Source organism: Suillus subalutaceus (genome assembly GCF_016647625.1).
Source record: "Suillus subalutaceus strain FC151 chromosome Unknown DFJ58scaffold_11, whole genome shotgun sequence".
NCBI lineage: Eukaryota > Fungi > Basidiomycota > Agaricomycetes > Boletales > Suillaceae > Suillus > Suillus subalutaceus.
The window spans coordinates 41157-58332 of NW_024540260.1; the positions used below are offsets into that span (position 1 = coordinate 41157).

A 17176-nucleotide genomic window follows, 5' to 3' on the forward strand; every position below is an offset into this window, starting at 1 on the left:
TGCATGGATCCTTGCTCGGCCCCCCACTCGATATTAAATTAAATATAGGTTGCATACTTAATTCACGCTTATCTCTCTCCGTTGCTTCTAGCACCCCCAACATGGCAGCTCCAGTAGGCGATTTTGATGCAGAGAACCAGTTCATACAGAGAAAGACGTCCGTCTACACGAACTCTGATGGAAAACAGGAAACCGCACCCGTTGTAGATGCTGGGGGCGATCTGGAGGGTGCGGAAGAAAAGGATGAAGGTACACAAGCGAGGGACACGTTCAACAAGAGACTCCGTGTTGTTGTCCTGATTGCCCTTGCTGCACTCATCCTTGGGTGGTGGATCTCTTCCACCATTTTAACAGCGACACGCGGACAATGGTATGACGTACTCTCCGAGTCTTTTAAATAATTAACAAACCTTAATTCTTCTCCAAGGGTCGTGCAGACATTTTTTGCGTGGTTTTTCTTACTGTAAGTAGTGCTAGTGATCTCTACGCAATATCATCCCCCTTGCTGATTATCCGCACTGACAAGCATTATCGCATTCCGCTTCATACCCAATTCGGTGGTAACGGAGCCTATTGCCGCTGTATGGGTGCCATGCGTTCAGGTGCCTTGGTACAAGCTTCCTCGCACAGCGAGATTGTCAATTGGATGGCTCTGCCTTCTTGGCATTGTGTTTGGGTCTGCCTTCGGATTCCCACTCACTGGCGTGAGTTCTGTTGTCTTGAATGAGTTTTTGATAAGCTGACATCGCTGTAGAACAGCAATTATGGAAATCGAGCAATTTCAGTCCTTGGCTTGTTTGTTTTCCAGTGCAGTTTCTACTTGTGTTCCACGAACAGATCAGCCATTTGCTGGTTGGTGCCTCCCTCTCAGCCTACTGCATCTGCTGATTTACAATGTAAGGCCTATTGTGATAGTTGGCCTTTTCCTTCAACAAACTATTGCTCTTTTTGTGCTCAAGACTGGCGCTGGTTTTTCCTTCTTCAAATACATTGCGGATCTCGCAGATGATTTCCTGTCGCAAGCCGATGTCGGAGCTGAGTTCTTCTTCGATGCAGCAACCATTGCGAAGGGTTGGTTTTTTGTCAATGTGGTATGAGGGTGGTGTCTTCAATCTCGAACCCTTGACTTGATAAGATTACAGCTCTCCGCCGTTATCTTTTTCATCGCCACGATTCAAATGCTTTACTATGTAAGTGACTAGACCTTACTTTGAGGCCTCAGTGCTAACGTATACCAAAGCTCGGCGTCATGCAATGGATGGTCAAAGGATTGTGAGTACATGAAACACGTTATTCATCGATGAATGAGATTCATTATTTTCGTAGTGCGTGGTTCTTCTTCAAGCTCATGAACGTGTCTGGCGCTGAGGCGGTCGTCGCAGGCTGCTTCTCCTTGGGTGGGCCAAGGAGAGTCTGCGTGTTTGGTCAAGCCTTATGTTGATATCATGACCCCTTCGGAACTTCATCTTGTCATGACTTCTGGTTTGTTTGCAATATTCTGCCATTGGAATGTTAATATTTATGAATCCAAGGTTTCTCCACTATCTCCGGATCTGTTTTGACCGCCTACATTGCCCTGGGTGTTCCACCCCAGAATCTCATCACTTCATCCGTCATGAGCATACCTGCTTCTATCGCCATCAGCAAGATGCGGATTCCCGAAGTCGACGAACCTGTTACTCGTGGTCGCATAGTAGTGGACCGTGGGGATGCGGGAAAGAACCAGCCAGTCAACGCTCTTCATGCATTTTCTTTGGGAGGTCTGTTCGGCCTGAGTGTCGCGGGACAAATCCTGTGAGTCCCATGAAACGGTTATCGACGAGTCACTCAGCTTAGTCCCATAGCACTAACGTGTTGACGATCTTGTCGCTTGTCGCTACCATTAATGCTGTCCTGACATGGGTCGGTCGTGGATTCGGCATCCACCAACTTACTCTACAGCTAGTCTTGGGATACATCGGGTATCCTATCGCCTTTTTCTTGGGTCCGCACATCCCTGCGATCTTGAGCCATACAAGCTAATATTTCGTTAGGTGTCCCTACCGCTGAGATCCTCCGAGTCTCACAGCTGTTAGCGACGAAACTAATTGAAAACGAATTTGCTGCGTACTTGGGTACTCTCGTGACCCCAATTTACAAATATGTGATTGATGCTTAATTCTCGCAGAACTATCAAGCATCCAAGCAAGTTCGAACCCCCTGTCGCAGCGTGCCTTTACGATTGCGTCATATTCCCTCTGTGGATTTGCAAATCTCGGATCTCTAGGTATACAGATCGGTGTGCTCGGTGCTTTGGCACCATCGCAGGGTAAAGTCATTGCAAAACTCGCGACGTCCGCTATGATTTGCGGATTTATTTCGTGCGTTTTTGGTTTATCCTGTTTGTAGTTTAGTAACGAGCTTTTCTGCAGAACACTCCAAACTGCTGGTATCGCGTGAGTACTTGTGTGGTCTTGGTCATGACGTCTAGAGGCTAACTTTGTTTCTTTTAAAGCGGCATGTTGGTATAACACGAAGGGTATCTTGGAATTAAAATGACTGAGCTGTGGCACTATACCTTGCTATAATATACCTGGCCCTTCACCATAAGGGCAAGAGTTATTGTCAATGATTCTGAACTGTGTGACAGCAGGAGTGCAACATGCAGCCTCTCTTGTCTTCACACCACACAGCAGCTCGCACCACGCTCCAGCAAAATCAAACCTGCCTGCTGCCTTCTGATTTTCTTTTCCTGACCCACCGCTCCCTTGTCCTCGTTCTCTCTCGATCCTCGCAGCCTACATTGCTACTAGTACCTAAAGGTAGTCAGCCGAGGCTGCGAGGATGGCCCACCCGCCCTCGCAGCTCACCCCGGCTCTCTGTCGCACAGGCTGGGACCGCTGTTGGGGCCGGGTTGGCCCTTCGGGGCTTCCACCCAAAAAACTACTCGCTTCTATAGAGCAAACATTTAATTTTGTTCTCGCTACTACTACTAATACCACTACACAACAGTAAACACAAAGTCTGTGGATTGATACAAAACACTACAAAAAGTGAACGCGAAGATACTTGACTAAACGTTTACAAACTAAGTACATCATGACGCTGGCAGATGGATAGAGACAACATCTGCGGTGTTATCCGGGATCCTACTAGTGCTCCGGCCAGTCTTGTGTAGTAAACACTATTTGATTCATTTCCGACGTTTTGATGGGCTATTAGAGGTGTCCGATTCGAGTGCACTGTTGCCATTGACCGGAGCCTCATCCAAAGGTCGCTTGCTAGATGTGCCAACACGGAGTGCAGTGGTGTTGGGGCCTCGGAGAGGGGAAGGGCGGCTGAAGCTTCCGTTGTTGAATGTCAGGAATTGGGACCGATGGCTGACTCGGACGACCGTTCATTAGGCTGTGCGTCGAAGGTTCATACTGAGGATGAGAGAGAATTAAAATAGATTTCACAAAATGAAAAAAAAAGTCAAACCTGATGCAAGGTAATAGCCTTTGCAAGTTTCTGCCCCTCGGATAAAATATCAAGACAAGACCGCAGTCCCTTCAAACACCACTGCCGTTCGAGCCAGGAAAGGAGGTGACGATTCCAGAAAACCTGAAATGTATGGTTGAGAGTGTCGTCCCATGGATTTGGAGCGCGCGACAGGTGAACGACCCAGTTTTGAGATGCATACTTGAGAGCGTCGGAAGATGATCGACTTCGTTCCTGTGCCTCGTTTGCGAAAGCTATAAAGAGATTCATAGCACGGATGATCTCCCTGTCAGGAACTTCTGGCGATGCAGAAGTAAAATGATTTCGGGGTATCAACGCCAGGAAGGTTGGAAACATCAAGAAATCCGGTAAGGTTTTGAACTGCTGGACTACTTTGAAGGTTGGCAGCGAAGCCAATTCTGGGACAATGATATAGTTGCTGAGTGCTTCCAATGTACTCGAGAATTCTTCCATAGTCGCCCATACGGACCCCGCAGGAGTGGATTGCCACGCTTGGCCATGGGGCGACTGGAGCCAGTTCCGCCCGCCCAGGGTCTGAAGCCACTCTCTTCCTCCCTCGGTCTGCAACCAGTCTTGTCCTCCCCAGGTCTGCAGCCACTCTCCTCCTTCCTCGGTCTGCAGCCACTCTCCTCCTTCCTCGGTCTGCAGCCACTCTCCTCCTTCCTCGGTCTGCAGCCACTCTCCTCCTTCATCGGTCTGCAGCCACTCCCGTCCTCCCCATGACTGCAGCCAGTCTCGTCCTCCCCAGGACTGCAGCCAGTCTAGTCCTCCCCAGGTCTGCAGCCAGTCTCGTCCTCCCTCGGTCTGCAACCACTCTCGTCCTCTCCAGGTCTGCAGCCACCGGTCTCGTCCTGCCTCGGTCTGCAGCCACCGGTCTCGTCCTGCGGTCTGCACCCACTCTCGTCCTCTCCAGGTCTGCAGCCACTGTCGTCCTGCCTCGGTCTGCAGCCACTGTCGTCCTGCCTCGGTCTGCAGCCGGTGTCGTCCTGCCTCGGTCTGCAGCCACTCTCGTCCTGCCTCGGTCTGCAGCCACTCTCGTCCTCTCCAGGTCTGCACCCACTCTCGTCCTCCCTCGGTCTGCAGCCACTCTCGTCCTCTCCGGGTCTGCACCCACTGTCGTCCTGCCTCGGTCTGCAGCCACTCTCGTCCTCTCCAGGTCTGCAGCCACTCTCGTCCTCCCTTGGTGTGCACCCACTTTCGTCCTCTCCGGGTCTGCAGCCACTCTCGTCCTCCCTCGGTGTGCACCCACTCTCGTCCTCCCTCGGTCCACAGCCACTCTCGCCCTCTCCCGGTCTGCAGCCACTCTCGTCCTCCCTCGGTCTGCAGCCAATCTCGCCCATTCGTGGTCTCTGCCCAGGCACACCCGTCCTCGGTCCCCAGCCAATATTGTAGATCTGGAGTACAATCTCCCCGAAGCCATAGCATACAGACGAGAACTGACAGTGGTTCTGGTGGCTGAACAAGGAAGGATAGCGAATCTTTTAATCGATGAGGGTCCTCAGATTGCATAGCTTGGCTCTGTTTCTCCAGTTCCGAGAGCGCATCCAAAAGGGCTGTGGTTTCTGTAATATTTTTCATCATCAAGTGAAAAGAGGAATCGGCGAGTAGGGAGTGGGGTGAGGGCATATTGTGTTCGCGTACTTGAGGGAGGCTGCAGTTTGAGGGATCGGAAACATAGTCGCGAATGGACGAGTGATAGATATTCACGGGGAGAGTGCTGTCTGTAGGGATATCCATGACAGACCGCAGCTGTATCAGCGTTGTCTGCACATCCCTGCCCACACCAGGGCCAAGAAGTGTCGAGATTTGCGAGATGGGAAGAGGGTCTGCGAGGGCCGTGACGATGGACAAGTGCATGTAAGCCCGCCTGGGGTCAGCACACGTGGAGAGGATAGAGTCGTATAACTTGTACACCTCCGTTCCCGCTAGCAGCTCGCTCGTCAGCCTGAGCATCAGCTGTAACCGATCGTGGGGATCCTTGTCTTCATCGTCGATGATGAACTTCATCATTGTAGACGCCACGATGAAACGTCTGCCGGCGCGGCTCGCCAGCTGCTCGAGTTCATCCCTCGTCGGCTGAGGAAAATCGGGATGGCGACTTGCCAGCTCCGCGAAGGAATGCTGCAAGAAAATATAGATATCCGTGTCGACATCGGCGCCGTCGAGCGAGATGATGGCAGCAACGCCCTCCCCAGAAGTTTTCACTGGTATTTCGCACAACAACGGCCGCACCTCGTCGTTATGAAAGGCTTTACAAATGTGCGCTTCCGAGCGACTCGTAAGCAGAACGTGGGTGACGGGAAGGTCAGGGTCACGAAGAGCCCGTGCGAGGGAGAGGATGAGATCGATAAGCTCGGGTTCGGATGTGCATTCATCAAGGGCATCAATGACAAATGTCAAAGGCGGACACCCGCGCAGTCTGGATCGAAGCCACCGGAGAGGTTTGAGAAAGAGAGACTCCATCTGGTCACGTAGAGGTGTGTCGGGGTCTAGTAGAGTTGGATTGTCGCGGATGACTCTGTTCACATCCTTCCGAATGGATGGAAAATTGTTGGCAAGTTGGTAGGCAAGCGTTGCAAAGAAATGTCCAGCCGTGCAACGTTTCGTGTGCTTGCGCGAGAAAAAGAATGTTCCCGCTAGCCGCTTTTCGACAGTCGTCCCCTCTGTTACTTTTAGATCTTGCATCCTCTCAGCTACGGTGAACGCGACGGCAGACTTTCCGACACCTGCCGTGCCATGCAGCCATATAAGTTTATTCTTCTTCTCTTCGTCTAGTATTTGGTGGATGTATTTGAGGAGATCCACCCGGGTCCCTTTCAGACACTGCGGGTGAGGCTGACGTTCACGGGAGTTATATTGAGCACCCTTGACAGCAACTTGGGACAGCCTCGCCCAAGTTCCTTCGAGCGATGGCAGAACTGCCAAACAGGTGAGAAAGCAAAAGAGGGACAAGAATGGAAAAACTGACATTGTTCCTCACTCATTCACGAAAATTGTGGTATGCGTGATGAAATGGGCAAATTGAGAGTACTAGCTGGGTGTGGTTAGAAATCATCTGGGCGATATTTATCTCCAGGGACGACGTACTAGGATTTGAAGGATCTGTTGGAGTCAAAGTAAGTTGTCGACTTAGGGTCCCAAAACGCGACGGAGATGGGATGGGATAAATGGATGTTTCAATCTATGGAAAGCTTGCGTGATAGTGAGAGACAGTTCAAGGACGAGCGGGCGCTTGTCCGGTTGCAGGAGGCCACAGGGTTGCTGTGCATGCTGTAGAACGTACACTGCCTTCAGATATGTTGAAATAGAAATAGAGAGAGAGATCCTTGTGACGTGACAGGGCTTCAATCTATGGCTGATGAGTCTAAGGAGGTTGAGGCTGAGGGTCGTGGCAAGCGCAGACGTGTTGCAAACACTCAGTACAAAGACTTTTGGATGCACTAGATGTTTTTTTGTGTTTTTACTGCTTGTCACAATTCAGGTTCGACGGTCTCAAAATTGGTGTGGCTGTCACCCAAAATAGGTTCGATTCGTCAGGCGTGTGACGGTGTAACGAAGCTAGGTATCTCGATAGTATGTTGAAATAGAAATAGAGAGAGAGATCCTTGTACAAGTAAAAACCTGTAAATTTTGCAGTATAAGGCGCAGCATATGCGTTCGAATTCCGTGTCGACTCCTACGTCAGATTCTTACCAGCTTAATATTATAATTCAAAATGCTGCATTTCAGCTTCAGCGTTCTAGTATATAAAAGTACCTTGGTACTTACGCCCTTCTATTCCTGACAAAACCAAATATGGAGTCTCCTGCCGGCTGTGGCACAGATCTGCTCTATCCACTGGGCTCGGTACTTCGTATATAAATTCTTTTCAGTTCTAACATAATATTATCAAGCTTCCCATTTACAAGCCTTGCGCGTGTGCGCCCGCTTGCATACATTCTGTCAGCATCTACAAAGCTAAGCGCGCCAGTTTGATCCAAACTGCACTCCCCGTTTGGACTAGGCCAGTAACCTCTGTCGTACACTGACGAGAGGCTCAGGGAATACTCCAAAATGGCAAGTCCGCTGCAGATGTAGTCGAATGCTTATGCATCGATAAGATTGCTCAAGTGATAAGATCGATAAGACATTGCAAGAATATACAGTGGCTCAAAAAACTGTCCGCATGTTTTGACATTTTTCACTATCTATGATATTGTGTGAGAATGAACAAATTCCTCAAGGACATACTTATACCACATTGTAGTATGGCTTCAGGGCTTTTATTTGAGCCCTACACCGTGGGAATCGGCGGAGATATGGTGGAGATATAAGGCTTATAAAATGATGACTCATGTGGACAGTTTTTTGAGTGTATATTAAAACTATATAAATCATTATTTATGACACCATAAAAATCATGCCACTATTATATAAATTATAAAGTGGTGTCATTATGTTATTTTATGACTATATCTAACTATATAAACCAGAATATCTCATGTATCATAGTCATAATCACCATGAAAGCCATCTCCTCTGCTCAAAGAGATAATATCCTCTCTCTGTCTTATGCTGGCCTCTCTGCTCGCCAAATTTCCTCTAGAACTGGAATATGCAAGTCCACTGTGGCCAAGTTCATCAAAGAAAGCCACCCAGACAAGGAAAACTCTTGTGGAGGACGTCCATCCAAGCTTACCTCTACTGACAAAAGGGTTATTATCCAACATATCACTACAGGAAAGGCTGATAATGCTGTCCAAGCCACCCATTATATCAATTCCACCATCACTACCCCTGTCTCTTCACAAACTGTGAGGAATGTTCTCAAGGCAGCTCATCTCAAGGCAGTAACAAAGAAGAAAAAGCCTCTTCTCTCCATCAAACATAGGCAGAGAAGACTAGCCTTTGCCTTAGCTCATCAACACTGGACTGTAGAGGACTGGAAGCATGTTATATGGTCAGATGAGACCAAAATCAATAGGATTGGGTCAGATGGGAAGGTGTATGTATGGAAAAAGAAGGGAGATGGCCTAACAGACAGAGAGGTTAATGGGACTGTCAAGTTTGGAGGAGGTTCTTTAATGGTATGGGGCTGTATGGGATGGAATGGTGTGGGAATGCTTGCTGAGATTGAGGGGAAGATGAATGCTGAGCAGTATGTGGACATTTTAAATGACCACTTGCTGCCTAGCTTGGCAGAATCAGGGATTGATGAAGAAGATATCATTTTCCAACAGGATAATGATCCCAAGCACACATCCAGAAGAGCTAGGGAATGGTTTGAAGAACATAACATCAATGTTCTTGACTGGCCAGCACAGTCTCCTGATGTCAATGTCATTGAACATCTCTGGGGAACACTCAAGAAAAAGCTTCAAGCCTATGAAAACCCCCCTAAAGGAGTATGGGAGCTTTGGGAGAGAGTAGCAGTGGAATGGGGGAAGATCACAGCTGAGGATTGCCAGAAATTAATTGAGAGTATGCCTAGAAGGATAGAGGCAGTAATTAAAGCCAAGGGAGGTCATACAAAATACTAGAATACCTGGTTATTACTGTAAAATACTTGAGTCAAAAAACTGTCCGCATGAGTCACCATTTTGTGAGCCTTGTATCTCCACCATATCTCCACCGATTCCCACGGTGTAGGGCTCAAATGAAAGCCCTGAAGCCATACTACAATGTGGTATAAGCATGTTTTTGAGGCATTTGTTTGTTCTCACACAATATTATAGATAGTGAAAAATGCCAAAACATACGGACGGTTTTTTGAGCCACTGTATAGACGAATGGCAAACAAACATTAAAGACTCTACTCGAACACCTGGCGAACAACACTACGATTCACAGATTGGAAGAATACTTTACTGCATCTCGGCCAAAATATCATCAACGAGCTTATCCACAGCTGCCCTCTCCGACGGCGACAGGTCGTTCAAATGTTGGACGATCGAATCAAACGCTGCCCTATTGTCCTCCTCAACAAATTCTGACTTGCCGGCGGCGCCCTTAGCATGCTCCTGCAGCGCCCAAAGTAAGATTGTGCCGGAGAATGCAATGATATTGTCGTGGTCACGCTTGTTTGGGTCAATCCAGCGGGACAACCTCTTCTCAAGTAATACACAGTTGATTATGCGGAAGAGGGCAGGGTTTCTGAATGCTGCATTCTATGTAAGTCCAAGTCAGACTTTGGAAACAGTTATATCAGAAACTTTGAACGCAATTCACAGTGTCTGGATCGTCGAGGTAAGCAAAGCCGATGCAGAGGCTATCAATGTAAACCTGCTGGTGCACCAACTCTTTGTTCCGCTCGCTAATAGGGAGGGCAAAATCGACTGCGGATTGACCTACATCTTTGAATATACTTCGAATGCTGTTCGGAATAGTTTTGAGCTTCTTCACTTCGGTTTTTTGGCTTCCAGCCACCCATGCATCGACTGAGTTCATCGTCGATGGTGACGAATGCATCTCCACTCCCTGATTGAATGCGCGAAGTGCCATGTCTTTCAAATCGTTGCTCGCCACCATCAAGTTGTTAAGGAAATCCCTCTTGAACGCGTTGCGGGCACTGTCAACAATGCGTGAGATGGTGGCTGATGACAGTGGAGGTGGTTGGGTACTGTTGGACATGAGAGGTTGATCAGTCATGGCAGGGGAGCCCAAGCCTGGTTGGGCTATGTGACCTGTGCCTGCGGGTTCTACAGGAGGGAGGCGCAGGTGGACAGGCTTGCGAACGGCTCTCGAGGATCCGGGTACAACCTAACATTTAGATTAGTAAATGTAAACTACTACACAAAAAACGTACACGAATCACGCCGGTTGAAAATTCCTCACCCCGCACTAGTTCACCTGGTCTTGGCTTCGCATATGCCATGATGAGGCGATAGGCTTCATACGGTGCTGCTCGACTCGCTGCACGTACTGAAGGGACGCGTAGCAATGCGTCGCTGTGGTCTGCTTGCATCCTCAGACCTGGCCTGTAGTTATCAACAGCCTGGTGGATTCCTTCCACGTTGAGCGTGGGAGCCTGTATGCGGGATTGGTACTGGAAGGGGGTGGCGGACTGTGAGGGCATCCGCTGCTCAAATTGAGCAGGTGGTATGGCTGATGTGCCAGCCATTGATTGCTGGTTAGAGGGGGGTATCTGCCGGGCCATCTGTGGCAGGAATGATGTGCGCGGTATGGTCGATGGGCCCCGCCATCAATTGGTGGCTAGAGGGAGGTATCTGTGGGGCCGTCGGTGACAGGAATGGTGCACATGGTACGGTCAATGGGCCCACCATGAAGTCCCGGCTAGGGAGGTCCATCTGTGGGGGGTCGCCGCTCCACAAACTGAGGATGGGACATTGTCGATGCACCACCCATCATGTCCCGGCCAAGAGGGTTCATCTGTGGGGGGCACTGTTGCAGGGACCACGCATGCAATGCCATCAATGGACTCACCATCATATTGTACATATGTGGGAGCCCCTGCTGCAGGGATCGCACATACGGTGCCATCGATGGACCTGCCATCAATTGTGCACTGTGCGGCCTTGGTTGAGGGGGGTGAGCGGCTGCTGGCTGTATAGCCAGTCTGGATGGCACTACCGGACGCTCTATGGCCAGTCCAATCTGAGCGCTGGCGGTATTGCCACATGGGTTCTTCCCTGTGGACTCTGGGAATTTCGGTATTTGCTAGGAATTTGTTAGTTAGCAGTGACGATGAAGAATTGATATCGCACCTTTGATTTCCGCTTTCCCTTTGATGGTTTCTTGGGAGGCATGGTCAGAGAGCTGGAAAATCTGAAGGGCAAGGGCAACACAACTAAATTTAGAGCGGCACTGACCGCCAATCAGTTAGACACATGTTTCATTGAGGCAGTAAATCAAGGGTGGAACCTAGAATCCAGTCTGAACACACATGGTGATCATGTAATTGTATCAGGTGTGATCAGTTGAGTGCTACAGCAATCGGTACAGGAAGGGAAACACCGTCTACATGTTGTCGAAACATGAGCCACAAACACGTCATATGCAGTACACTGAATTGTCAGGAAATAGGAGGGTAAATAGAAGGACCCCAAGCTACACGCGGAATGGTCGAGAATATATACTTAATCACTGTAGAAATGAATATAAGCGCTCAAATATTAGTAGAGAAATGAGGGGGGGGGGGGTTACCTCAGAACTCGCCTCCAAAACAAACTCTTCACCTTTGACACCCAATCAATTGGAACTAACTTCCGATATGTCATCGCAACAGCTCTCGTCGTCATCCTCCAATTCAGCGCTGTTGATGAAGGGGTCCGTAGAATACTTATCCTTGGTGATTGTCTGGTTGGAGTCGTGCAAGTTGTGATCGATTGCAAAGGCCTCAAGTTGATTCAATTGCTCCTCTGAAATGCTGAATTCTAGCAGCTCCTCATCATAGGTTCCAACACCAAAGTCAAAGTCATCTTCGAGCTGGTTTGCGTGACGGTGGGTCATGAACCTTTCGAACATGTGGGCTTCATTGGAAGCTTCAACGTATTCACGAGCATTCTTCCACTGAAGTAGGCTAAGAAGCGTTTGATGACGCTCAGCCTCCTCTATCTCCCAGGCAGTCATAAGGAGATGCAAGCGTGACTTTTCACGAGTCGCTTGCTTTGCAGAAACGGCTTGCTTGATAGTTTCCTCGTCCATGCTCTGCAAGCCGCGTCGAAAAATAGTAGCAGCCTGTACATTCTTATTAAATGTTGCACCATAGGATAGATAAGCATTGAACGTACCGCTTTCGCATCAGCTATTGATATATCTGTGTGATCATTTCTGAGTATTGACCTCCTTGTCCAGCGCAGTTCTGAAGCACTTGGCCCAGCAGGCCGTGCATAAGGAGTAAATTTCGATTTTGCACGGTCTGTATACTGAGAGAGGCGGCGGACAACACCATGGGCTGGAAGAGATGGAGTATAATCCCGAATGATATGAGGGCTCACAAAAACAGTCATTTAAATCGGTGGGTGGGGTAAGTGGTCTGTCGCTGGATGGAGGTGATGAACTCTGGGGGGGAGATGAACTCTGGGAGGAGATGAACCCTGGGGGGGAGAGGCATGGCGTTGGCGAGTAGATATCATGATATGTGCTGACTGTCAGCAGTCAAAGCGGAAAGTGTCGGACTTTGAAAGACTTAGAGGAATTTTGCAGTCGAAATTCCCATGCGGATCTGGAACGCAACTACAATGAATGATGAAGTTCCAGCAGACGATATTCCTTGGCCTCAGCAAATCATTTCTGATAATGCAAGAGATCCCACTGTGACCTGCCCAAACTCAGACTGCCAACAACATTTTTCATCCATCCACGACTTGCTTGCTCACCTAAATCATCCAACCAAGACATGCTGGCCGTCGAGGTCTCAAGGACACATGGCCAAGCCTCCTGCGTTACGCGGAGCCCACAAACATCATGATGGGCAGTCTGGAGCAGATAAGACCATGGAGGATTCCATTTGGACTGCTCAATATCATCCACAATCAGGCTATGTCTACGGAGATGGACAGAACATATTTCGGCAAATTCAGAATGATGAACACGAGCCAAAACGGACACAATCTGTACTGGCCCTTTCGCGATCATGGAGAGTGGTCACTCGGTAAATTTCTAGTTGAGACCATGACACAGACAGAGATCGATCGTTTTCTCAAACTGTCTTGGGTATTCTATATGATCTGTCTGTGTACTACTTGCTAACTCTACATTTTCAGTTCAATGTGAAAGAAAAACCCTCATTCTCGAGTGCTCGAGAACTATTGTCCTGGATGGACCTTTTACCTCCCGGGCCGAAATGGTGTATCACGCAGTTTGAAGTCCAGGGGTACACCACCGCTGCTCCCATTCATCTAATATGGCGTGATGGCCTTGAAGTTGCGAAGAGCCTCTTTGGCAACCCAATTTTCGCTCGAAACATGTCTTTTGATCCTTTACATGTCCGGGAGGGTGCGCAGCAAGAGTATGGAGAGTGGTTCACAGCAAATCGAGCATTCTCGACACAGGTATGTGCTTCTGTTCTGTATTTTCACATTCTCAACTATCGACTATTCCAGGACCAGCTGCCCGAAGGGGCGACCATAATGCCCATAATAGCTGTGTCGGACAAGACACCAGTCACAAGACAGACGGGCGGTCTGGAAATGCACCCTCTTTTCCTCACTATCGGCAACATCGACTCTGACATTCGTATGAAGGCTACATCCCATGCTTGGCGATGTGTAGCATATATACCAATCCCCAAGTTTGAAACACATTCTGATTATCACACAATCCTGAAGTCGCATGTCTGGCACAAGTGTGTTGACTTAGTCTTTGCCAGCTTAAAGGTCGCAGCAAAGGTCGGCGAGTTTATGCCTGATCCCTTTGGTGAACTTTGATATTGCTTTACCCCTCTTGTCGCTTGGATCGCAGACCTTCCGGAACAATTGATGATCGCCTCTGTGTCAAAGAACGCATCCCCCATCACACTGGCCACTCACAAGCAATTCAGGGATGCCAACCGTCACGATCCTCACACAGCGGAACATACCTTGGAGCTATTGTACATTCTCAGCAAGTCCATCGATCCATGGAATCTTGACCGGTTCCAGAAGAAGGCGAAGGAGCTTCTCCTCCTAGGCGTTCATCTTCCGTTCTGGCGCGACTGGGCGCTCACCCAGGTCTTTATTTTCCTTGTCCCTGAAATCCTTCACACCCTGCACAAATTCTTCTTCGACCATCTGTTGCAGTGGTGTAAAGAAGTGGTCGGAAGCGACGAGCTTGACGCATGCTACAAGAGTCATCACAAGTGGTGTTGGTGTGCGTCACTTCTCTTCTGGGATCTCACATGTAGCACAGATGACTGGACAAGAGCATCGTGATATCCAGCGCACCATTGTCGCCATGATTTCGGGTGCTGCTCCCCCTGAATTTGTGCAAGCTATTCGTGCTCTCATCGATTTCATGTATCAAGCGCAGAACCCTGTCCATACAGAATCAAGTATCGAGGCAATGCAAGCGTCACTTAACGAATTCCACGATTGCAAGGTGGCAATCCTGGAAGCTGAGGCACGTCGGGGAAAAAGCAGCATCAAGGAGGACTTCTACATACCAAAACTTGAGCTCCTGCTGAGCTTCGCAGAGGCCATTAGGAACAACGGTGGATTGATTCAATTCACTGTGGATGTTAGTGAACAACTTCTCATCACACATTGCAAAAGCCCTTTCACAAGAACGAGCAAACAGAAAGATTTCAGCGAGCAGATCGTCCACATCCTTGATCGTGAAGAGCGGATGCGGCAGTTCGATCTATATCTCCTCCTTCGCCAACACAACCATGCTCTCGTGAATGCCGTCGTTGATGAAGATGAGGAGGTATATGCCACAGACCCGACGATGGCATGGGTTTCTCATGTTGCCCCTGACGAACAACATCATTTCAGTGCCCCCAGGCCCATACGGAATCATTTCACCAAGGGCATCCTATCCGACAGCGCCAATGCAGCGCTTACCATCACTCGCTCTCCTGATGGCTCAAATCTGAGCTGGCCTGATGTGATGCGCACCTATGGACTCCCTGATATTCGTCACAAGGTCACAGAATACATTCAGCGATATGCAGATGATGTCGAAGGGTGTTTCCGGATGTTTAGCACCATTAAGATTTGGTCCAAGTTTCGTATCCAACTGCATTTGACATTTCGCCCATCAATTATCATGCCTAGCCAAGCTGTCCAGGCCGAACCACCAAGTGATACATTCCCATCTGGAAATTGTGATGCGATTTTCTTAGACACGGATCAAGGCGCAAATAACCCTGGTTGTAAGTTGGTTTATACTACCTATCGTGCCATATACTGATGACATCTACTGTCTAGTTCCCGTTGCTCAAGTTCGCATTGTATTCCAGCTGGCCCCACCCCGGCGCTCAACTGCGAAGCTTCCTGACTTCCTGTTGCACCCCCTTCTCTATGTCCAACCTTTTCATATTGTAAAAACCCCCGAAGATCTAGAGGACACTCGGTTGTGGAAACTTGAGAGGGTATATGCACCTGCAACGCAGCCCAAAACCCGCACCGGGTTTGTCATTCCCATAACAGAGGTAACACATGCTGCAGAGTTGGTCCCAGTGTACAGAGAAGAGGTTGACCGTTCCTTGACTTCAGCGACATCTCAGGAGCACTATGACCACTTTTATCTTAACCGTTATGCGGACAAGGAGATGTATAACGTGTTGCATGAATCATTGGACACTGAGTATACTCTTTAGGATTAATCTTATGCCACTGTTCTTTCCAATAGCAACGTCATTTGTAAACACAGTACTGTAGGCGCAATGATCTTGGTCCTCGATTAGATGCTTTTTGGATCGATAAGATGACCAACTCGCTGATAAATCTCGCCTGAGTGCTAACGTGATAATCGGACTGACCAACCAATCACATCCCTCCATCGCTGCGAATGTAAGTGTTCGTAACACGCTTAGCGTAGGCGAGAGAAGCCTTCATTTCAGTGGTTTTGCAGATGCACGACCATATAACTGTCTATATATAAAACACTCCCCACAATGTGCCATCGCCGCCGGCGAGGGACCCGTTTCGGCCGTTGCCGAACCGAACAGGGTGCAGAGATGATGCTGGACAATTGGCCATCAGGGAAGTGACGTGAAAATGGTAAAGTTTTGTCAAGCTTTACCTGATTTAAAATTTGTATAATATCTATCAAAATGATAGTTCACTAGAAAATGCTTTATATACCCAGAGTAAGTTGGATGAAAACTCCCAAAAGCACAATCATGATAGTCTACCTGCAATTACTTGCCATTTCTCACCAAATCGGCAAATGTTGCCAACACTTGGCAGCCATGACAAAGTTTGATAATGTTGGGTGGCTTCAAACAAAAGCTAATTTTTCAACCTTTGTACACACATTTTATTCCAAAAAAAATTCATTTTGTAATTAAACAAACAAGATGTAAGTACATATATACATATATAACACTACAAAAGACAGAAAACGAGTATAAGAGGGAGGAGGGTCCACAAAGGAGGGTCCGCGAAGGAGGGTCCAAGAAGGAGGGTCCGCAAAGGAGGGTCCAGGAAGTAGGGTCCAGGAAGGAGGGTCCAAGAAGGAGGGTCCAAGAAGTAGGGTCCAGGAAGGAGGGTCCAGGAAGGAGGGTCCGCGAAGGAGGAACCAAGGAGGAACCGCGGAGGAGGGATCACCAGGGAGGAGGGACCACGAAGGAGGAGGAACCAAGGAGGAGGAACCATAAGGGAGGAACCAAGAGGGAGGGACCAAGAGGGAAGGCCAAAGAGAGTGAGAGTTCGAGATTCAGAGAGTAATTAAGTGGTGGTGGTAGCATTGAGAGAAGGAACTAGTAAGAAGACTCTAACGTTGAACTTTGAAAAAAATTCGGACTTACATAAGCATCCCATAGGGCCGAGCCTCTTGATCCCAAGTGGTCACTGGTGACCATAGGTGACCATGCAGTCGAGAAATGCTGGTACACTTGCCTATTTTCATCAGAATTATACATTTTTTGCCATATCTTACCCTTCGCTACCAATTTGCTTATCTTATATATTATTTTGTCTACTTTTGTCATTACATATAATCGCGTGAATTTTTGATCTGGTCTTACCAACTACAACTACAAAAAACCGTCGCCTCGGCGATTTCCTGATGTGTTCATGATCACAGTTCCTCTACACAGACCAGTACCCTTTCA

At 48.5% G+C, this 17176-nt stretch overlaps 3 protein-coding genes across 3 annotated transcripts; 2 read left to right on the plus strand and 1 right to left on the minus strand.

Moving 5' to 3' along the window:
* Positions 1 to 101: 101 nt before the first annotated feature.
* Positions 102 to 2787, plus strand: DFJ58DRAFT_742298 (Na+ dependent nucleoside transporter C-terminus-domain-containing protein; the record flags this gene model as incomplete). The annotated part of the gene is made up of 15 exons (XM_041387188.1): positions 102 to 370; positions 428 to 463; positions 527 to 704; positions 755 to 852; positions 902 to 1091; positions 1143 to 1190; positions 1241 to 1272; positions 1327 to 1354; positions 1383 to 1482; positions 1533 to 1794; positions 1845 to 1984; positions 2034 to 2114; positions 2168 to 2360; positions 2412 to 2435; positions 2495 to 2787. 15 exons carry the CDS (start codon positions 102 to 104, stop codon positions 2508 to 2510), a joined length of 1695 nt encoding a protein of 564 aa, XP_041248702.1. The 3' UTR covers positions 2511 to 2787.
* Positions 2788 to 9323: 6536 nt separating this feature from the next.
* On the minus strand, positions 9324 to 12123 carry DFJ58DRAFT_837503 (uncharacterized protein; the record flags this gene model as incomplete). Its single annotated transcript, XM_041392378.1, has 7 exons — positions 9324 to 9626; positions 9688 to 10218; positions 10265 to 10603; positions 10793 to 10860; positions 10903 to 11136; positions 11184 to 11244; positions 11683 to 12123. The coding sequence occupies 7 exons, from the start codon at positions 12121 to 12123 to the stop codon at positions 9324 to 9326; spliced, it is 1977 nt and encodes a 658-aa protein (XP_041248703.1).
* An 882-nt stretch (positions 12124 to 13005) lies between these two features.
* Positions 13006 to 15718, plus strand: DFJ58DRAFT_713988 (uncharacterized protein; the record flags this gene model as incomplete). Its single annotated transcript, XM_041383969.1, has 6 exons — positions 13006 to 13134; positions 13185 to 13472; positions 13524 to 13836; positions 13990 to 14268; positions 14303 to 15271; positions 15327 to 15718. The coding sequence occupies 6 exons, from the start codon at positions 13006 to 13008 to the stop codon at positions 15716 to 15718; spliced, it is 2370 nt and encodes a 789-aa protein (XP_041248704.1).
* Positions 15719 to 17176: the final 1458 nt, after the last annotated feature.